At 31.8% G+C, this 23,899-nt stretch overlaps 1 protein-coding gene across 17 annotated transcripts in view; it reads left to right on the top strand.

The window, feature by feature from the left end:
* Positions 1-23,899, top strand: part of LOC106869356 (LIM and SH3 domain protein F42H10.3) — a 156,804-nt gene that overhangs the window by 93,445 nt on the left and 39,460 nt on the right. For 12 of the 17 annotated variants that reach the window (XM_089354228.1, XM_089354232.1, XM_089354226.1 and 9 more), the window contains exons 4-8: positions 1,685-1,789; positions 18,140-18,244; positions 18,649-18,753; positions 19,676-19,780; positions 22,492-22,596. In XM_089354228.1, the coding sequence (XP_089210354.1) occupies positions 1,685-1,789; positions 18,140-18,244; positions 18,649-18,753; positions 19,676-19,780; positions 22,492-22,596 (525 nt within the window). The remainder of the gene's footprint in view (positions 1-1,684; positions 1,790-18,139; positions 18,245-18,648; positions 18,754-19,675; positions 19,781-22,491; positions 22,597-23,899) is intronic. The other 5 variants (XM_089354229.1, XM_089354220.1, XM_089354230.1 and 2 more) reach the window with 3 other exon arrangements.

The following is a 23,899-nucleotide window of genomic DNA, read 5'->3' as shown; positions in this document are numbered from 1 at the left end:
TGCTCCAACTTGGCAAGGTGTGAACAGAGGCAAGGCATGACAGATATATTATTATATATACATTATATTGTAGTGTAATATGATGACCCATCAGTGCATTATGTTATATTGTAAATGATGCTTTTCCATAAGACAAGCGAGTAGAATCCACAAAAAACTATTTTGAATTCTCTTTTCTTTTTTAAAGGTGGTGGTGAAAGTGTGTGTGGTGGTGGTGGTGGTAGGGGGGGGGGTTGAATGCTTCAGCTTCTGATTTCCTCTCCCTTACAAATTCATTATTTAATATTATTTTTTATGTTTGTTTATTTATTGACTTTATTTACTTTTTCCTATAGAAGGTGTGCTAAAGATCCACTCACTTGTATATTGTGTTCATTGTCCAAAAATTTCAATCAACTGATCTTATTGGAGTTATCTACCTTATTGATTTTAGTGTCCAAATTACTTGGATAATATCAGTTAATTGAAATTTTCCAACCAGCTATTTTAAAATAGCAGTGGGAAATCCTTCTGTATTCAGTGTGTAAAATGCTCCCTAGAGTTATCTTTCCCTCTTTTGTATTGCTATTGTATTACACTTTATTTCTCATTTGTATAAAGATAGTAATTTTTTTTTCCAGATTTATTTTTATCCTTTGGCATTGAGGGAATTATTTCGATAGCTTAATAATTTATACTTATTTTATTGTAGCTGTATTGTAGCTGCTTACTGTTCAGCCTTTTTATTTGTTTTATTTTATTTTATTTTTGATTATATTTATTCTCAGTACACATTGAACCAAAGCAGATAATGGCATTAGACTAAGTTGGCTTCGACAAATTAGCTACTAGTGTTACTTCAGTTTGTGACAATAAAACTATTGATTATCCAGCTAATAGAATATCAAATTGACACCTGACCTTGATATTTAGTTAGCTAGTAGATTGTGATCTTGAATTTGTCTCATTGATAAGGCTCATGCTATTTTCTGGCTAACTAGGTCTATGATATTTAATCCAATGTCCTATATTTTGGTATTTATGTCTTAAAAGAAATCAACATATGAATAATAGATTTATATTGATAATGTTTCATATAGTTTGATCTTGTTCTTCCTCTAAGCTAAGAACTGATGTTTAAGAACTACTTCACACAAACATTTTTTAATGAATTTAACTGTATACTAACTTAAACCTTAATAGTATGATAGCAATATTCTACAAATTATAGCTAATTGCTAATTCAGTAAAATATTTATTTTTCTTCCTATATTTGATTTAACAATTAAATCATTAGATTAACCTTTTTGTAAACCATATTTCTAACTGAATATACTGTCTACATGTTTCAATTTTGAATATAATAAAAAATTTTGGATGGCTATAATAAAATAACTAACTTCTCCAGTGTTAAGCTTGTGTTTGAAGCATAACTTAAAATTCTGACATAAAATCACAAAGGAATGTTTTAATTTAAAGACAAAGAAAACTTTAAAATATAAAATAAGTTTTGTATCATAGATAAGAGATTGTCTGGAGTGGGGTGGTGCGGTTAAATCTCCCCCCCCCTCTCTCTCCAAGGACTCTCCCCTCGTTACTTTAGAATAATTTTTCTGCATTGAGGTTCTTCATGGCTTGAATACTTCTTAAAATATACAAGTACTTGCCTTATTGATGTTTTATGGTCATTACACCTGGCTTCCAGGTACAATACCACATGGACTTTGAGAAAAACAAGGACAAGTACACAGTTGTAGCAGACAACCCTGATATGCAACGGTGTTTGATGGCTTCAAAGAATGCAAGTTTGGTATGAGATGCCTACCTATCTGTTCTTGATGCCCCAAGTTATTGTTTTGCATGGTTTAGAGTTTACTTACCATGGGAACAGACCAGTTCAGTTTTACCAAAGTGTGCATACTGTTTACATGCACAAAATAATGCTCTCTCTCGCTTTCTCTCTCTCTCTCTTTCTCTCTCTCTTTCTCTCTCTCTCTCTCTCTCTCTCTCTTTCTCTCTCTGTCTGTCTCTCTTTCTCTCTCTCTCTCTCTCTCTTTCTCATGTTTGTTCAGTCTCTCCCTCACACACACCATACACTGAAAAATACAATTAATGAATGAGAAAACAAATTATCAAACAGACCTCTTCGAAATGTAAATTGATTTTCAACAAATGACTGTATAACCTAATGTCTTATATCATACATTTGTACAGTCTCTACTTCGGAAATTTGACATTGAAGTGGTTGCCTTTAACATCAACAGACCTTTTTGATTGTCCTAAGTTGACAAATTTGCTTACCAATGGAAACAACAGCTATCTTCTTGCTGAAAACTTCCAAAACTAAATTTACTCTTCAAGTTGCTGACATCAGCATCCACTTCATTCTCACTTTGTATACATAGGCTTTATTCAGACGTTTTTGATGGACCTTTCATGAACAATCATCTCCAAAACATCTCACAACTGGTGATAGAACAATTTAGTTTTATTCAAAACTCCACACACTGTATATCTGATCATATTGAATACAGAGGTTACTAGTGCCTCAAACATTAGATTCTGAGACACCTAGTAACAATCTCTAATTACCTTTATGAGAATATTTCTCCTTGTCTTTCATATTTGAGGTGGTGAATCAGCATAGGCTGTAAATTGGCAGTCATTTGAGTGTTGGATAAACCTACCTTGTGGTATTTGTTCTGACTCTGTAGGCTCTTAGTTCAAATCCTGCTGAGGTCAACTTTTCTTTAATCCTTTTGGAGTACCAATTCAAGATGGCGAAGTGGTGGAACAAGATGCCTTGCCATATTTGTTCTGGCTTTTTGCATTCTGAGTTCAAATCCCGCCATGGTCTACTTAGGTAGTAGACTTAACCCATTTCCAGTTTAACACCACCACCTGGAACCTTGGCTTTAGCAGAGTCTATTCTGTTGCAAAGGTTCAAGCTAGGTCTTTGATTTGAAGATGCCTTCTCTCCACCAGTCTTGGAGACTGTATGGCCTTCTCTTCTGGCTAAAAAACCCAAAAAAGTTTCTATGACTTTACAAAGTAAAGTTTTAAAAATATGCCCTTCATTCATATATTATTCAGACATTGTAATAGGTGGAATGGACACGGACACACACACACATGCACAAAACATCAGATATAAAGAAACAAGGCTAGTAAGCTTAATACTTTTTTTTGCGGTGGGGGTGGAGTTTAGTCAAGAGAAAAAGTCAGCACCCATGACTGGTAGGAGGAAGTTATCCTTGATTGGAGACCTGGACTCAACACTTGCCAAGAATGTATGCTAAAGGGAGCCAAGAAGTGATATTAAACTGGGTGACAAATTAAGTTTATCACTCAACAGGAATGGTTTCTCCATCAGGATTTCACACAGTTTCCATGTAGCAAATTTCATTCACAAAGTTTGCCCAAAACTACATAGTTGCAAGTGAACTTCTTAATCCCACCATTATGTCCACACACATTTCACTTCAAGGCTTTGGTTAGTATGGGGCTATTGGTCCAACTCTGAGTTGTGTTTTTTCTCTTGTTTCTTAATATTTCCTTTACTATGGTTTCCATTCTGTTGAACATGTTGATTGTATATCAAATTCACCCCAAACATATTCAGTGCACAAGCTTCTGTTCTTTCTGTGACCCACACCGTTTCTTGCCTCCTAGACCCTGTTACTAAACATTTTTCCAGTTCTTTAGTATTACTCTCTACCCCTCTGGAACCCCTTTTCCATTCACATATTCTATCCATATACCCAACCTAGTTACCCTGGTTATGATCACTGCCACACCACCTCACACTAATAAATTAAAAAAAAAAGTTTTGTATAATTCTTGGTTAATTTTAAAGGTAAAATATTATGATGATAGTTGTTTAAAGCATTTCACAGTAGGTGTGACTGCAATAGTGTATTTTGTTAAAGTATATTTGGAATGTTGATAACTAACAATATGGAATGCTACAATATAGTGTGGAATTACATCACTTAAAGGTTTGGTTTTTGTGTGAATTTCTGCACTTGCAAATTTAATATAAACATTCCAACCAATGCCAACACGAAAAAAATATATATAAAAAAATATTAATAAATATAAAAAATGTGGTATGTAAAAGAATATAGTTTTTGTAAAGAATAGCTTTTTTTCTTAATATACTGATTTTTAACTTCACCTTTGTTAAAGTAAGTTGAGTAGGTCTGTAAAATATATTTTATCAGTTCTTTGAAGCAATGCAGGAAAACTTTCATGTGGAAAGAAAACATAGAATTAGTTATTAACTGTCATTTAATGCCTAATGTAGTGTTAATGTCTGTTTTTTTCTTCTTCTCCTTTTTCTTAAGAAAATGTGTGAAATTACGAAAAATATTTTAGCTAAATCAGTAAAAAAAAATTATTAAAAAATAAAGAATTATATACTTAACAGTAATGTATTATTAAAGCTTTTGCCCATTTTTACCCCAAACTCTTGATCTTGCCCAAACTTATATCTGTGACAAAAATATATTCTTATGTGAAATCTTGTAAGAGCTTTCCTTGTTTATTGAAGTCAATTCTACCAAAAACTTCAACAGCTTTATTATGAACATAACATTCTTTTATTATTCTGTTTTATCTTTTTTTTATTCTATTAATACTGTTGAATTGTAAAAATCATCCAGTTATCTCCTTAACTAATTCTGTTAAAAAAGGGCTCGAATCATCTCTCATTTTAGATTTCTGTGTCTTACTTTTCTATCTTTGCACAAATAGTATATAAATATTGACTTGTCCTATATTCCTTCTAATACTTTGTGAAATTCTATCAATATCAGACAGACATATGCATATATTGCATAGGAATGATGATATTGATGATAATGAAACATAGCTACCTGAATTGTATCAGGAAGAGAACTGACAAATTTATCCTCATCAGGAAATACATGGAAAGATTCCAAGGATCTGTAAATGCCAACAATATCTCATCAGAAATGTCTTATCAGCAATATTCTATGGAAAGCTTTGCACCACATTTGAACTAGATTTAAACAGTCTTGCTTACCAATTGAAGATATCTTCTCTCTCCTTTATTTAGTACTTGTTTACCTTTTGCTTTTATATTGTTATATTTTATAACTTTTTTAGCTTCTGAATTTTATTTTTAAATGCAATTACCCATTGGTGTCTGCATTTTGATGGGAGGAGGAGGAGACTCTCCCACTAATTTTTTTAATGTTTACTTTGCTCAGTGGGTTGGCAACGTTGATGGAATGTTAGATTGTAGGCTTTGTGATATTGAGATAAATACTTCTGTTCTGAATTGAATTATCCCTTCATCTCTGACAATGTTGTTGTTGTTGGTTAGCCCAAGATCAGTGCTGATCAAGTAAGCCTATCATCAAAGGCATTCCAGCTATAACCAGCTTGTCTTTTTTTTTTTTTTTCTCTCTTCAAGATAATATAGTCTGAGTGTACCTCAGACTATATCATCAAATGTTTCCTTTTTAAGATGATAGGCTGAAGCTTCACAGATTTTGGCTGTTGTTTCAAGCAGGTTGAGTGACCATGCACTCCGTTGCTTACGACGTCGAGGGTTCCAGTTGATCTGATCAACGGAACAGCCTGCTCGTGAAATTAACGTGCAAGTGGCTGAGCACTCCACAGACACGTGTACCCTTAACGTAGTTCTCAGGGATATACCGTGTGACACAGAGTGACAAAGCTGACCCTTTGAATTACAGGCACAACAGAAACAGGAAGTAAGAGTGAGAGACAGTTGTGAAAGAGTACAGCAGGGTTCGCCAACATCCCCTGCCGGAGCCTTGTGGAGCTTTAGGTGTTTTCGCTCAATAAACACTCACAGCGCCCGGTCTGGGAATCGAAACCACGATCTTATGACCGCGAGTCTGCTGCCCTAACCACTGGACCATTGCGCCTCCACATTTAGGGACCTATAAGACTGATTTTAATGCAGTGTGTTCCTTCTTTTCCCAAGACCGCGGAGTATGATTTGAAGGGGGTTTGGCTTCCTCATTCATTTCCTCAAATGAATGAATGATTTCATTTGGGAAACAGATGTTAGCTTAATGATGACAGTGGTTAAAAAATCTAGAACTCTCTAGGTTTCATTTGTTGTAATTGGTACAATATGTACAAACAGTCTATTTTAGAGTGTTTGTATGTTTTGTTTTCCAATTCCATATTTATCTAACTTAGTTCTGAATTACTCTATTTGTGTTCCTTTTGGATCTGCATCAGATTTTCTAAAATTTACTTCCTTCAACACACACACACATGCACACACACACACAATCACTCTCTCTCTCTCTCTCTCTCTTTATCTCTCTCTCTCTCTCTCTCTCTCTCTTTCTCTCTCTCTTTCTCTCTCTCTCTCTCTCTCTCTCTCTCTCTATCTCTCTCTCTCTCTCTCTCTCTCTCTTAATGTCTGTCTTTCCATTTTAGCATAGGTGTGGAGGGGAGTATAATTGAATATTTTGGTTGGTTATGGTCAGTTTAAATGTTACAGGGTTAAACAAAAGTCAAAGTTACAATATAGGAATACTCATATTATGGAAGCATTGTTTCTGAAAATCTTGCCATGATGCTGAATTCCATAATACAAAACCTATTTTCCAGTTGACTTGCAAAATGAAATCAGTGGGGAAACAAGTTATAGAATTCCATATTGTATTAAGATTTTCAACAACACAAATACAGGAGATATCTGAATTCAGATTGCTTGCTGTTTTTTTTTTTAATTCTATTTAATAAATAGGTCTTTTAGCTTCGTAGTTGTCTCCCCCCCCCCCCCCATGCACACACATCAAGTTATATGTACATAGCCATTTCTGTGTGTTTGTTTGAGAAATCAGTTGTAAAAATTTCTATTTCTTGTGGGTAAAGAACTCAAAATGTATTATAGTTAGGGTTCTTTACTTTTCTTGAAGTAGCCAGAATTATATTCTCCATTCTTTTTTCTCTTTTCTCATACACACAAGCTCACAAATGCTTTTGCCTATTTGAAGGGATGGGTAGGCAGGTGGAGACAGTGACAGACTTTCACATTATGTCAAGAGGAAATAGCTGCCAGATTTTTGTTGACCTTATTAGATGTCATTGCGAACTCATTAGTAACTTTTGTTCTGCAGGATTTTGTAACTGGTTTCATTTACATATGCCTTATGTAAAACTATTTCAACTAGATAACTGGTATTGTTTCAACCCTTCCTGCTAATTAAGCAGTTTCAGTACATGTATGCTGTCTGAAACCTTGTGAAACAATGTTTTCTTTTTTTCTAAAATACACAAGCTTTCAATTTGAAACTTCAATTGGGTCATGTTCACGTTTTTTGCTATTTCTTATATAGAAGTAAAACTAGGTGATCTCTTCATTATTTTGCATTGAGTTAAGTTTACTTGGTGGTTATTTAGTTTTCCTTAACCATTTCACCAACAACATTATCATTTTATCAGATTGTTATTAATGGAAGTAATGAGAACCAAGGCAATATAGTAAACTCTGCATAACTTGTAATGTTGTGTTTGGAAACTGAGTCTGTAAAGTATAATTCTTTCAATTATAGGCACAATGCCTGAAATTTGTGGGTAGGAAACTAGTAGATAACATCAACATCAGTGCTTAACTGGTATTATTTTATCAATCCTGAAAGCATGAAAAGTGAAGTCAACTATGGCAGCGTTTTATCTCAGGACATACAACTGGAAAAACTGCTGCTAAGCATTTTGTCCAGCAGGGCTAATGATTCTGCCAGCTTACCACCATCAACTATGTAAAATATATTGACAAGAGATATGACATCCAGTATTTGTAGTATTAATATAATTAACAGATTTTGCCATTATTAGCAGATTAAACAACTTTTTAAAGATCTTTCTTGTGGGCATGATTAGCTTTTTGTTCAGCAATCATGTGACATGAAGCTAAGTGAACTGTTGGCAATTACCAATTTTGAACTATTTTTCCTAAGAGCATTTCCTGTTATTTTACAACTTAATAACAAAACATTAAGTAAAATTAAATGCTGAGTGTTCATCGTGATTTAGTGTCACTTAAGTGCTAGGTAGTGTAATTGGCAACCTGGTTGTCCAGCAAGCAATAGGCCTGCTGTATTCATGGCTCTGCTCCAGCATGGTCACCGCTGAGTGGCTGAAACCTGTAAAAGAGTGTGTAATTATGAGCAATATAATATATTCTCATAATGAGTATATATTGTGAGCATTGTGATCCCATGGAGATACAAATAAACTGAAAAAAAATAATAAGGTGTAACTTAGAAGAATTAGCATTTTGAATTTAAATTGGTTTTGGGGGAACTCAGTACGTCCATTAATGCAACACACTTGGGACCTGGGTAGTTCTGAATTATGAAATATGGTGGTTTATTAGAACTTAATCTTGACAAACAATAAAATCTTGTTTTTTTTTAAAACCAGGTCATAAAATATTGGGTCATCCCATAAATAATGCTTTTTTTTCATACTTCTTTTATTTTTCAAAATTAAGATAATCACAGTTCTTTTTTAATCTAAAATATACCCTCTTTCATTTTCTACAATATTTTTCCATCTGTCTGGTAGACTTGTAAGGACCCTCTTCCAAAATTTCCTTGTCCGTGATGAAAAATACTCCTCCAGTACTGTTCTGACCTCATCTGCGGAATCAATGATAATCAGATGGGGCAATGTCTGGTGAATATGGTGGGTGGGGCATTGTTTCCTCTTCAAAGTGCTCCAACTTTTGGAATGTCGTCCACACTGTATGTGGCCGAGCATTATTCTGATAGAACACCTTTTGTCTTGAAACCAAATATGATCGTTTTTTTTCTTTCTTTCTAGCACTGGCTTAAGCTGCTCACAGTAGATCTCCTTTGTTATTGATTGGTTTGTGCTTAAAAGTTCAAAGTGGACTAAACCTTTCATATCCCACCAAACAGATAACAACACCTTATGTGGGTGAAGCCCTTCTTTAGCCTGGGGTGCTGGTGTTTCTTCTTTCCCTACCCACTGTCTTTGGCACTTGACTTTTTTTATAGAGAACCCATTTCTCATCACCAGTTGCTATTCAGTTAAAAAAAGCTTCATTCGTGAGACATGACAGCAAAGAATAGCACACATTCACTCTCTGTGTGTGATTAGACTCAGAAAGTTTGTGAGGAACCCATTGACCCAATTTGCTGACTTTTCCAATGGCACGCAAGTGTTGATGAATAGTTGAATGACCAAATCCAAGCTTCTCTGCTAGTTTCTCAACAGTTATGATTGGATTTTGTTATACCAAGGTTTGCAGGACATCCTCATCAAGCTCTACAGATCTTTCAGGACAACGCTTATCTTCTAGGTTGTAGTTTCTGGCTCAGAATTTCTGAAACCACTGTTGATACTGTCTTACACTTATTGTCCAGTCCCTGTATATTGCATTAATATTCCTCACACTTACTGTTGCATTGTTGCCTTTATTGAATTCATAAAGCAAAATATGCTGAACATGCACCTTTGTCATTTCCATTATAGCTTTGAGAAAATAACTTTTAAAATCAAACTGCACTCTTCAAAACTTGCACTGAAAATAAGTACAAGGTAAAATTACTGCTTGTTTTTATAACAAGTTGATGCAGGTAGTTTATCCTGTCTCTCTCTGAATTTTAATTCATGCAATTGAAAAAACTGCATTATTTATGGGATGACCCAATATTTAACTGCATTTGTTAGTAACCTCAATATCTGCTGACTTCTTTTCACCATTAAAATTTATTTTGTAAATGCCATGCTATATTTCAAAATCTCTAATTGCCACCACCAACAACAACTATAAGCACATTCAAGTCTTAGCCATATCTTTACAAAAGAAAATACAATATGAATGTTTAACTTGAAGCATTAACACTTTTGTTACCATATTTCTGTGTATTTCAATTAATTTTGAAAATAATGGAGAATTTAATGAAATAACTTCATTATTAAGATGGTGTTTGAAACAAATTAACATGAAATTTTAATGGGAAGTTTTAAGTTAATTTTAAACAGAAAGTTTGTCTTACAGAACCAGTGGTGTTCTAGGCAGGTTGGTTTCAGAAGGGTTAAATCTTCAACACTTAACAAAATAACTGCTACAAACTTACCTCAATCTCCTTAGTTTTAAAACTTTGTGAAAAGCATTATTTTTCTAACAACATCAATTCTAAAAATAGATCAGATTGTTTTCTAATTCACTTAACCTTTAGCATGCTGAAGGCAAATCATGTTGCCATATGAGTTTTCTCCCCTCTCAATGCAACACATTGTGCCTGCAGATGCAGGGAAGAAAACTCATGTGGCAACATCAAATTGCTTTCAGCATGGTAAAGTTTAACTGTACAGTGTCTTGTTACATTTTCCTCAAACTGATCTAAACAAAAGGTCATTATCATTTCTAGGGATTTTAGAAATAGAGTGCATGGACAAAGTGTAGATGTGTGATAGAGTAAGGTAGACAGAGAGTGCATGTGTGATTGAGTAATTAGTTGAAGTCATTAAACTGACCCACACATTAACTGGTATGTTCCCCTTTCAGTATTGATTTACTCTTCTACCACCAGCATAGCTCTATCTATATCAGTTTATAGAAACCATTATTATTGACTCTCTCTCAATCTTTCACACAAAGTGTTTGCTTAATTCATTCCATACTCAAACACTATCATTTTTTATATGTACTACATTAGTTTGTAGGTGTGTGCGTGTGTTTGTATGTATGTGTGCATCAGAGAATTTTCCAATAAATTGGTGCATCAAAAAAAAGTACTTTGTTGCATTTAATCCATCAGTTATGCCCTTTGATGCTAAGGTGAACTTAGCCATTTGGTAAATAGGAATTGATAAAATAAGTTCTGGTCTCTTTACACAAGTGTATCAACATCATTGCAGTTTAAAAACTGAAACAAGTAAAAGAATACTTGTATCGAAGCTTTTCTGATTCCACAAGAATTTCTGTTTTTCTCCAATATCCTTTTTACTTCTTGCACAATTATTTACTGCTGTTTTTTAACTGCACTGTTAGAATTGTCAGACAATCTGTATTTGCCTGTAATATAGCCTCTCTTGATGGAATGATTCATAACTGTTGTACTACTATTATTTAAAGTCAACCATGGAAAGTCTGTGTGATCACTCTGAATTCTCTTAACTGAATACAAATAATAGAGATATTGGGCAGGAGTTGATCTTCTCAATTGAAATACTATCCTTTTCCAGAAAATTGATATATTTGTCCAGATCAAAGTGTTTCTATTGATTTGTGAATGGTTAATTTTGCTAAAATGCTGCTCTCATTGAAAATTATCTATCTCCTTCAATAACCAAATATGTAATGTATGAATTCATCCCAGCAGTTATTATTATTATTATTATTCTCTTCTCTGTCATTTCCCCCTATGCCTACCCCTCCCAAATCATCTTTTATTGATTTTTGGCATTAATAAAAATAACAAAATTTCTATAACATCTCTACAACAATGTTTTGTCAGCTAGTTGCAATTGGTTTTAACCAAACTGCTTGTAATCAATATCTCTCTCTAACACAGTATAACTCCAGCAGTCCAATCATTGTCATCAGTGAAATTATGACCACCATCTCTAAATATCTGTTTGGTATTTAAGTAGATTACAATGTGTAGCTTTTTGGGTAACCGTGGCTTTTTTTATATGTGTAAAAAATTTTTTTTGCCATGTAAATGTTCATAATGTCCACATTATAAGTCTGGCAGTTTTGACGTCTGCACCAAACCAGTTATGGGTAAATATTTTGTGAGTTACTGATGGTCATATAGAGTGTTTATATACTTAGATCAGACGCTGCTTTGAATATAAATTCAAGCTAGTTCCTTGTGTAATAGATTATAGATTTTACAGACACACAGGTTAACTCAAACCATGTCCGTTTTTTAATGTGAAAGAGCAGTGTTGAAGCTGAAAGAAGAAATTTTTAAACACTACCCTGCATTTTCTCACATTTTCTAACTCAAACTTATGTTAAGAAAGAGTAATACATGTATTCTTCAGATAACTTAGATTTTTATACACACATGTACACGCATGCATATTTGTGTTATAGATGCATGTACTGTAATAGTTTTATCATCAAAGATTAAGAAGCCTATAAGAAATATTTTTTTGGTATAATTCTTCAACCTGGGGAAGCAGTTTGCCAATGCTGCATCCTCTCTCCACACCTTTTCAACATCTACCCTGAGATGATAATGAGACTGATATTAAAATAGAAGAGACAGCAGTAACTTGAGACATGCAGTTGACACAGATCTGCTAGCTGCTACACAAAAATTACAAGTCCTATTTCAAGTTACAGAAGTCCTGTGCTGAGTTTAGTTGGCTGATAAAAGAGTGGGATGATAAAGAAAATTACAATTCAAGCTGACATCTATACTAGAAGCATTGAGATTGTATGTGTCCTGATGCAGATGAATGCAACAAAGAAATAAGGCAAAGGCTGGCTAGTAATGGCATGTACAAGCATTACCAATCTCTGAGGAAGATAGACTTGTTAGCTTTAAATGCTAATGCACCTTCTTAAGGGTCTTGTCCATCCTGTGTCTTTATATAGCTGTGAAACATGAACCCTTATAGTAGCTGACAAGAAGTTTAGGGCATTTGAGAGACAGATGGGCTCTTAGAGTATTGTACATTAGAAGTAGATATGACAATTTAGTCCTAGAAAAGATTGGCATGAAATGAATATTTCTGGAAACCATTATCCAATGGAAATTCTGCTGCCTGCACCCCACAAGAACTAATGATGCACCAGAACATACTGTGCTTAAAGGCTGAGTAGAAAGAAGCCACACCTAGAGTAAACAAAGGACAACCTGAATTAACAACATTAAGATGTGGATCAGCAACATTGCCAGAGATACAAGAGGTTTCACTGCCAATAGATTACAATGGAAGAAAGAGGTTGAGAATCCAAGAGAATGGTATATGGTGATGATGACGAGTGAAACATGTACTTTGTACCATTACATAAGCTTCACCATTAAGAAATAATTGGTTCTGTATTTAGTTAACTATCAAATTTAGATTATTCTATACACTACTATCATTTTCACTACTGAGTGGTGGGAGGTGGACATGTATTTATATAAAAGGAAGTGTCAATAATACAGATCAGTTGATGCTAATTTAGGTGAAGTGAACGAAAAAAAAAATAATAGTGAAGATCCTGGACTATAAATTATCCATGGAATAATTTGCTATGTTCAGTTTAAGGTTATGTCATTATTTCAGTAATAAGATTTGTTAGACACCTCTCATAACCTGCTTTATGTTTGCTTTCAAACGTGTATGTTTTAACTTCTTCGTGGTTCAAAGATCAAAGATCAGTTTGTAATCTTTTGATCTGATTATTTGTAAATTTATATTTTCAATCTTATCTGAACTAAATATCACTTTATAAATGACCTATGAACTTAAGGTAAACATTTATCTTCGCCAAAGCTAATATTTAAATTTAGTGCTACATAATTTAAGTGGTTATGTTTTGAGTATACAAATCAGAAAGCTATATAAGTCTCTGAAATGTTTGTTTTAAACTGTTTGGTGAAGATATTGTTCATTGTTTGCAACAGGCTTTTTGTTTGTTGTATTCTGTTAGCTAATTACACAATCTTGCAGTATATTCAGATACTTTTGATTAATAAATTCTTTATTTCTTTATATGTTGAAAATATTTCTTGATAACTTCGACTTCAATTAAAATCTTCTACCAAACCTCAGTCACAATTTATGTTCCTAACACCAGCTTAATGATAACTAAGTTATTTTACTAAATTTTTTGTTGTATTTAAAATGAATTGAAAGAAACACAAAGCATCTCAAAATAAATAAGGTAATGAAAGGGTTAATATTTTTTATGCTTCATACTGTTAGAATTAGCGTTTATCTAAAACTTTATTCTTGATATTTTTACTATAGTTCAAGCAAATACTATTCAATTCCAAATGATTATACTGTGTTTATATTTGCTTCATTAAAATATTCTAAATTTCCTTGACATTCATTTAACCTATCTTTCAAGTTCACCTTTACATCTGATCTAGATTTTATTTGTCATTTATTGAACAGTATTCTTTAGCCACCAGGATTCACTAACATATAATAAAACAGATTTTTCAGAGAAGTTTTCCAACAGAGCAACCTCTCATTGCCTTCAAACTCTTTTATATTGTCACTCATTAATGTCTAAAACAAAAGCTATTTTAAAGAAAAATATCTACTTACCATAAGGGTGATTTCATTTCTTTAAAGCTCTTTTCTGTGTAAATATTTCTTATACAGATAGGATTATATTGGGTAATTATTGAATGTCCATATATGTTTTTCTTTCCTTCGTCCCATTTCATTGTTAATAATACATAGCATATCATTGAACACATGATCTGTTTTCTGATATTTTACTCCACTCTACTCCCCGCCACCAACTGAAGTACATCAGTTTCTACTTTCATCAAATCTCTTAACTTTCAAATATAAGATTGAATTACTCTCTCTTTAATTCATTCATTCATTCATTCAAATCAAATAAAATGAATACTCATTAGAGTGTATTGTATAGCTTTGAATCTGAAAGCATTGCTACATTTACTCAGGTACTCAGAGTTTGATAAGTGTTATACATGGAACTCAAGTATCTAAGTAGCAACCGATATGGTTTTAGTTTATAATCCCTTTCCCTCATTACCATTATTCCCTCCCTTTCATAACCTTGTTTCCTTCTTATCACTTCCTCTTCCCCTATTACATTGCTCATGATTAACATGTAACTGCCTATCAATGTATCTTTTCCATTACTCCCTCTTACTTCTGTCACTCTATTTCCTTTATCATACTCATACTATCTCTTCAGCCATCCACTTGGTAATGTTTGCCTTGAACAGATGAAGGCAATTAGAAGTGAGAAGGCTCTAGTGTTAGAGCTATTATAAAATAAACTCAGTACATTCTGTAAAGTAGTTGGCATTAGGAAGGGTATCCAATGGACTGTATAAATAAAATGTGGCCCTCTGATCCATCTAGGTGGGCAGTAACTCCAAATAGACATTCACTTAGACTGTGATGACCCTAGAAAAAGGTCATAAAATAAATGGTGTGTGTGTATCCACACACACTGTATTGTTTATATGTATTCCATGTTTTAGAAATAGAAACAATAATTGAAAGGGCTTTTAAGTGGTAGTATTCAATTTTAGAAGAATTGAATTTTATTTTTTTCATTGCCTTGTTTCATTTTATGTTCATTTTTCTTTTAATGGTTTAATGGTTGTTGAAATCGGATAAATAAATAACCAATTTAAAGATACCCTTGTTTCAGGGATAAGATTACATTATGACTGAATACAATCCATAATATTATACAATGATTTCAACAGAACTTATTCAATCAATATTTACCTCACAATAGTGTAACAAAGAGATCCAATTTTTTTGACTTTTCCTAACCAGAATTCAATCTAAATGATTGATTGATGTTGTTGGCTTCACTAGAGGCTAATAGTTGTGGCATTTTTGTAGCATTCTTGTCTGTCTTAGTAGCATCTAAAAATTCAAGTTAAAATATAATTTTAACTAAGATTTAATGTTGCTACTTTCTGTACCTAATCTAATTTGAAGCAAAATAATGATAGCTTCTCTATGGTTTTGTGGATAGATCATGTTACTTTTATTATTATTATTATTATTATATAATGTTAGCGTGTTTAAATGATGAAGTACAAATGAGCTCTGTAAATAAGCTGGTATAAGAGGACTCAAATGTCATGTGCAGGAAAGAAGTTACTGCTATGCTATGTGATGTATGTAGATGGTATAAGTTGTATAAAGAAGGGTCAAATGTTTGAATTGGATGAAAGCTGTGTACACCCTTTCCCTTTCACATTAGTACACTAGAAAAGTAACTTTAAACCTCTACATACTTTTACACTTTTAACCACTTCTTTCCTTTCAGTCACGTATACAATCACACCTACTGCTGCAAGATATTTCTAACTTCTTGGATTTTAAATTGGCTTACAATAAACAATGTTGTTACTGTAACAGTTTATCTTCATTTATTATGTGTTTTACACTGAATTTGTTGAATTCATTCACTTCCCTTCAACCTAGAATGAGATAGTGGTTGTTTTTTTTTTTGTTTAAAGCACATGCTTGACAGTAACTATTGCACAGAGGTATTTGATTGATAAAACGGCTGGTGTAACTTCTGATACTATATTTCATGATGGATTTATTAGGCTAGTGTCATTAATAAAAGAAATATATTGGTTATATTAAGTATACAATTTATAGACAGAAGACCATTTTATGATTCATTAATGTTAGCTTGACTAAAATTTATAGTGAATTGCCTGGAGAGAAATAAAACACCATACATTATTAGTTAAACAGTTGGAATAGTTGATAAGGCATGTTACTATTTTATTACAGTACGGCATGTTATTGCTCTTGTCGTCTGGTGTGTTTTCTTGATATATAGCATGTCTTATTCTTAGTATGACCAATGTGGAAAATATATTTTCTTAGGAGGTCTTAAGCTGATAATAGTGTGTTTACTCTAAAGTTTTAGTATTTTAGGTATTGTTGTTTTATTGCCGAATGTCATAAATCCCGAGATTCTTATTTCTCTTGTTGATGACATTTAAATACTTCAATAAATAAATAAATAAATGAATTGAGAGTATATGGATGCTATTGGTCTTCATTTCATACCATTTGGGATGAAACCTACAGATGCTTCCACTCTAAAGCAAAATGGAGCTGTTTTGCTAAATTTCAAGACGTGTGTGTGTGAGTGCAGGCATGGCTTTGTGGTAAGAAGTTTGCTTCCCAACCATAGTTCCAGGTTCAGTCCCACTGTATAACACCTTGGGAAAATGTTTTCTACTATAATTTGTGTTAATAGTTTTCTTAGCTAATTAAGCATTCTACAAAACAAAACATTAAAATAACTGTCTAAAGGACACAAGTTGAACTTAATTTTTGGTTTGCTTATGACATCTAAAATAGTTATAAGATTATGCTAATGCTGCCGTCCAACACTAGTTTCTTTAGATTCTACTGTTTTATTATTAGTATAAATAGGTCTTCTGATGAATCAGTCTTTGTAGTAAAGATTGTTTGCCAACATAACATGGCAGTCCTGGTTTAGGATGAATGTTGCTGTAATTGAGCCCCAGGAGACATCATCTCCAGCTGGCTATATGACACGATCTGTGTCCTTGTGTTTTTGAACAAGGAAATCTAGCACTCCCACTCAGCTCCAAACAATATCTGTGTATCGCGATTTCCAGATTATTTGCCTTCATCAGCACAGAATAATTGTTCAGCTAGAAGTGGTGGTGCCAAATTCCCATTCGAAATATATCTCATTGTGAGATTTAAAAATAGTAATTTTTGAATCAGTCTTTGTTTTGATTTTTCTGTTTTCAATAACCATTTACTTACTTAACATTGCAATTGTTTATAACTAATCAATTACTCTTTTAGTTTTGTTCCAAAAGTATTTCCTTAATTTAAAATTTCTTTACCTGTAAATGCTTGCACATACTGCAAAAATTAAGAAAAATGAACCTGTTATGTTTCCATTCTTGTTTCATATGAGATTATATGTAAAAAAAAAAAGGCGAGAAAGAAATGATAACAAATGTTTGTTTTAAATTTAAATTATTTGATAAGTAAATTTTCAAATAATTTACTTATCAAATTATTATGATGTAGTGATGTATACCTCACATCATAATATTAAGATAGTGTTTATGTTTTGAGTGAAAAAATTGTTTTGTATTAATATTTGTAATTAAAATATTTCGAAAATTTTCTTTACATCTGGGGCCGTTCTAGCCTAATTTTACCTTGTATACATATATTTAACTTCAAAAATATAAAATAGCTTTTTTTTTTTTTTTTTTGAAAAAATATAATTCTTTTGGCTTTCTTGTTTTATTTTAAGCTGCTATATTCGCAATTAATTATTTTTGGTGAATTTATAGGTTTACTATATTTGAACTTATTAAAGTCTTACACTTTCATCTTTACTACCAAATATTATGGTATGTGGTACTTTTTTTCCGTTTTGGTTTTTGTACAGCTGCTTATATTTGTACTTGATTAGGTCAACTACCACAGTGACTTTGAAAAACAAAAGGGTACTTACACTGCTGTAGCTGAACCTATTGAATTGAAACAACATTTGGAAAACACAAAGAACATGAGTTTGGTATAAATTGTGAAAATTGATACCCTTTTTTTTTTTTTTTTTTTTAAATATATTGTAAAAGATAATTTTAACATTTATTTTGTTAATTTTGAAAAAAACTTTGTAAAGTATAGCTGCAATTGGATATATGAATAATTGTGAAGTCATGAAAGCTTTTGAATTATGTGCAGAGATTTTATTAAGATTTAGTTTTTATAATTGACATTTTAATATCGATTGCAATTTCTATTTAACTATTTAAAAGTTTTTTTTTTCTTCAAATAATCAGTAATCTGTATTTTTAGTCAATAAGCTTCCATATATTACACATACTCACACATATACATACATACATAAATATATATTCACTATAATAGTGGTAGAGAAAAAACAAAATTATTAAGTCCTCCTTGATCCATTAACAGGTAAACTACCACAGTGATTTTGAGAAACAGAAGGGTTCCTATACTGCTGTTGCAGAACCTATGGATGTAAAGCGACACTTGGAAAACACAAAAAACATCAGTCTGGTATATTAAGTTATGATGCATGATTAAGATAATTATCCCATGTGTGCCTACTCTATTTTTGTTTTCCTATTATGACATGGGAGTTATTATCAATATATTTTCAAGATAAGATTTTCTCTAAATTTAGGCATTATTGAAGTAATGGTCTGCATTAAATTTTTTTTTTATTTATATTAAGACCTTAATGTAACTCAGGGAAAATAAGTTACATTTGTAGATTCATAATTATAGTTGCAAAGGATAGTGTTATAGTATTGTAATAAACTTTTTTTTTTTGTATAGACTTACAAAAATATTGGAGCAAGACATATTCCTGTAAAGCATCTTTGATGTGAATGGGGTGGGGGCTGGAACGTTGACTAAATTTTAAGTTTTAACTCAAAAGATTGTGAGCTCACTGTCTACTGTTTAAAAATCTTTATTTCTATCAGTTTGTCTTAGGTGGGGGCAAATGAAATCTCCAGGTATTCTGGAAACCATGACTTTAGTGTTAGAGTAATCAGTACCAAGATGTTTATGGTGCTTGACTACTCGTGTTTAAGATCTGGAACAGGTTCCACGCTCAAATTTTTCTGACATGAGGAATATAAATTATATTTCTTATACATGTAGATAACAATTTTAATTGTGGGGGAATGAAATCTGTTTGATTATAATATACTAAAAGGGCTCCTCCAATCCATTAGAACATTCTTCAAGAATTGATCCACCACATCAAGGGCATGTCATTTAATGGTTCCAACTGAGAATCAAAACTTGACATAGCTCACTAAAAGCTTATGCTCTAATGCATTTTGTATCTAATGTGGTACATAAACCAAAAGTTCAGTGGAGAAATAATTTGTTTGACAACTCACTATATCACTATATTGATCATATTTGTAAGTATAAGAAATAAAAAATTCTTTTGATCCATTGATAGGTAAACTACCACAGTGATTTTGAGAAACAGAAAGGTTGCTATACAATGGTTGCAGAACCTATGGATATAAAACAACATTTGGAAAACACCAAAAATATCAGTCTGGTATATTTAGTTGTGATGCATGGAAGGGTTGTTTGTTACCATTTGGTGTTGACTAGTTTTCTGAAATCCATTGATTCTGCTGCACAACAAATAATGAAAATATTAATCCCTTTTTTTTTTTTTTTTTGGGGTGATATTTTTTTTATTGTGAAATTAATAAGAGCATTATATATTTGACATGATTGTAGCATATTTAGTTTCAACTTTTAATATTTGGATAATATTCTTGAGTTTGGCTCCATTAGTAACAAAGATTTATATTCCTCATGTGATGTTAGGTGATGTAGAGTCAATTTTAAGAATATAAGGTTCTATCAAGACACAATGGAAATTTTAGAAAAACCATTTTCAATATTTTTTTTTTTTTTGTAACACTTCATTTCAAAAATATTTTACTCTTAAAAATAGTGTTTGTTTTCTGACCCCAGTTTTTTTTTAAATCATAAGTGTGCCTGTTTCTGTTTTCTACTCTAAATTAACTAATATTTTTGAAAAATAGCTAGTCATCAATGTTCATTTATTTTTAATAGTGTAAAATCTGAAAATTTTTCTCACTTGTTGGAAAAAAAAAAAAAAAAAAAAAAAAAATTCTCAAAACTTAAGGGCCGATTTTGAGTTGCTAAGTCATATTAAAAAACAAGTGAAAGAGAATTTAATTATAGATATTTAATACTTCATCTATGATAAACAATAGTGTGATGTTTTGTAATTAGGGAGGGATCCATAAACAGGTGCCTTCAACACTATATACTACAATGAATTATGATGTTCTGATTTTTTTGAAAGATCTTAACATGGAGTTTGCATGCCAGGAATTGAAACTGGGAATCAAAATCACTTCTGTGGTGCTTACCTTTTATTTTATAGAAATATTTTCATTTTCAGTCACCACTTTTCATAATCTTTGAGCAATTTCTTTTGCATACCAACATTTTATAAGAATATTGCTATAAATTAACTCATAGCTCAACATGTTTTAAACATTGTTATTTTACATTATCTATTGATGATGTTAGATGCTTTTCTCAGTATCATCTTATTTTTGTTTATATTATGCATATTACTGAAGAAGTGAATATAATTTTAGGATGATATTGTACTAGTGCTTTAGGCCAGTTTGATTGAGCAAACCATGTCAATTGTTTCTTTTTTCATATATAGTATATCTGAAACCACATTATTTAATGTGTTCTTTCTTTGACAGTAGGGCATGATTTGAGTGAGATTTAGCTGCTATTTTTAACATGTCAGGCAATCCTGTAGGCTCAAGTTGTAGTCAAGTATATCGACTGTGTTGACTCAATTATTGCTCCAATATATTGATTATGTGGGTGTAGGACAATGTAGTTATAGGTTGTATTTTGACCAGGAATTACACTTGTATTTATCCACAGGAACTGAATAATGTCCTAAAGTTGGACATAGGAAATGATTAGTGTTCCAAGATTAATGTAATAAATAAAATATTTATTCTCTTAACTGCACAGAACCATAATTAGGAACTCCAGACAACTATGAAATCTATGATTATCTGTTTTTCTGTAAAGTTTTGTCTTACATTAGTTTTACTAATCTCACTAAATGTAGAAATAGGTTTTCTTTCCCCCCTTTTTTAATAACTTATTTCTAAAAAAATTTCTTCTTACAAATAAATGCACAACCTACTTACATGTGTGTATGTATGAATATGCACACACACACACACACACACACACACACACACACGCGTACATGCTTATACACACATGTATATACATATAAACAAATATATATACATGTATACACACAAATGTATATTTTCATATACACGTATGTATATGCATTTATATATAGTAGTAGTTTCAGCACTTTTTTTTTTTTTTTTGGTGAAATTATTAATAAAGACTTATTCCTATCTCCCATGTTTTTAATATTGTATTTTTTTTTATGTCATGAACTGAAGAATTAATTCAGTACTAATTTGTTTTATTCATTACCATTATGTAAAAACATTTATTTTTAAAATGTTAGGCAGCAACTTTGAGAAAATACAATTTTAGAGATGCATTCTTTTGTTTTTTGATTTCTTAATAGAAAAGAAAAAGAAAGTCGTTTAAAAGAATATTTTCTTTTTAATGTAATAGAATAAGTGACAATTTCTACAGATTAATTATTAATGTTTGAATTAAGATACTAAGTAGGATTGTGTTTATAGAATTTATATAGAAAGTTGTTTGTATTTCTACTTAGTAATTTAACTGATGTACTTCATACATAGAAATTTAAATATGCTTACATCATAAGAGTTTAGAATTTTTGAGAGATATGAAATCATCTGCTTTAGATGGTGGAACTTGAAGTAAAAGCTATAAATGATATCCTGGCCTGTGGAATATTAGCTTTAAAAAACAACCTTTGGATGGAAAAAGCTGTAGAACATCTGTCGTGTTTAGAAAAGATGTGAGTTCAAGTCCCACAGGCAGCCTATGACTTTTTCCATCCCAAGGTTTTTTTTAAACCCAATATTTTACACTTTACTATTTATAACTTTATTTACTTCGAATTCAAATATCAAAAACATATATATATATATAGTAATTAGAAATGATTTTGTTTGATGCTCTCTACATGTAAATTTTAGAAATGCTTCTTAATCAGATTAGCAATGTTTCTCTCTTCCTTTCTTAATGATGATGATGATAATTTATTTGCTGTGAAATTACCTATGACAGATTCAGTACCACAGTGATTTCGAAAAGCAGAAAGGTAATGTCACACCCGTTGCTGACACTTTGGAAATGAAGCGTCATACAGAAAATGCAAAGAACATTAGTTTGGTACAAATTATATATTTGTATAGCATGAAATTATCAATTGCCTGTTGGCATTACAATTTTGTGCTACTAACCATCTTCTCCACCCAGTTTTTATCCCTTACCCTTGATCACTTTACTGTTGTTTACAATGATTGACTTCGCCTTCAATCAATACAGCATGTCTTGTTGAAAAGGCACACGCTGAGTATTTGTGTTATTTGTAACTCACTTTGATACTCAACCAGCTTTTGCTCCACCACTTCTTCTTATATCACTTCCTTTTATTTAGCTAATCTAGTTTTAGTTTGTGAAACTAGATATACTATTGATACATATACATACTTAGAGGTAAGTATAATTGTAATAAAACTCCTTCAAATCCTTCAATATCTAGTAACATTTAAGTGTTAAAAGAATTTATTATTTTGGTGTGTGTTGTTTTTCTTAAAGTATTAAACATGTTCAATATTTGATCACTTTAGCATGTATTAAAGTTCCTGTTTCCAGTTTAATATAACCATCCGTGTTTGTTGTTTCTAATAATATTTGGTATCTACATGCAATTTGGTCAGTTTTTTAACAGAAGAATGAAATGCTGATTTTTCCATTTTAGCCACTTCTATTCATCTACTCTTTTATTCATTCTACAACTGAAGCTAGTCAGTGAAATCAGACTAGGCTTTTATTTTTTCTGGTTACTGAAACCAGTACAGTTTTATGATACAGTTCTATTGAACCAATTGTATGGGTTTCTAGTGTGTGTGTATCTCCATTATTCTCTCTTTCATGTCTGTGGACAATATTTGATACCTAGCTTTTGGCTAGATCTCTTTATACAATGTTTTAGATGAAATGTTTTCTATAGTGCTACATGACAAAACCCAGATTGTAAGAAGTAGATGCAGGTTTGTCTATTGATATTTATCCTTCAGTCAGTATATTTACTGTAAATTGTTACACTAGTGAATGCATAGAAAATAAAGGGATATTTGAATTGTTCATTGGATTCTTCTTGTCTGAGCATGTAACTATGTCGTTTGAGCATAGCCTATTGTATATGAGACTATATCTATCTCTGTAGAGATTAGCTACAGAGATTTCAGATAACCTCTAATTTGATATTGTTAATGAGCTATAATGTCTGAAACCTTTACAGCCATTATATATATATATATATATATGTGATTTTTATTCTAATAAATATTCTACCTTTTATCTCATACCAAATACCTGCTGTTTGCATATATGTGTGAGTGCACACCTATTTTTGCACATATGAATTATAAGAAATGATATGAAATTCACTTGATATAAATTTTTTTTT

Source organism: Octopus bimaculoides, chromosome 6 (assembly GCF_046866305.1).
Source record: "Octopus bimaculoides isolate indiv1 chromosome 6, ASM4686630v1, whole genome shotgun sequence".
NCBI classification, from domain to species: Eukaryota; Metazoa; Mollusca; class Cephalopoda; order Octopoda; family Octopodidae; genus Octopus; species Octopus bimaculoides.
Note: the sequence above shows the minus strand (reverse complement) of the source record. Positions and strands in the feature narration are given on the sequence as shown.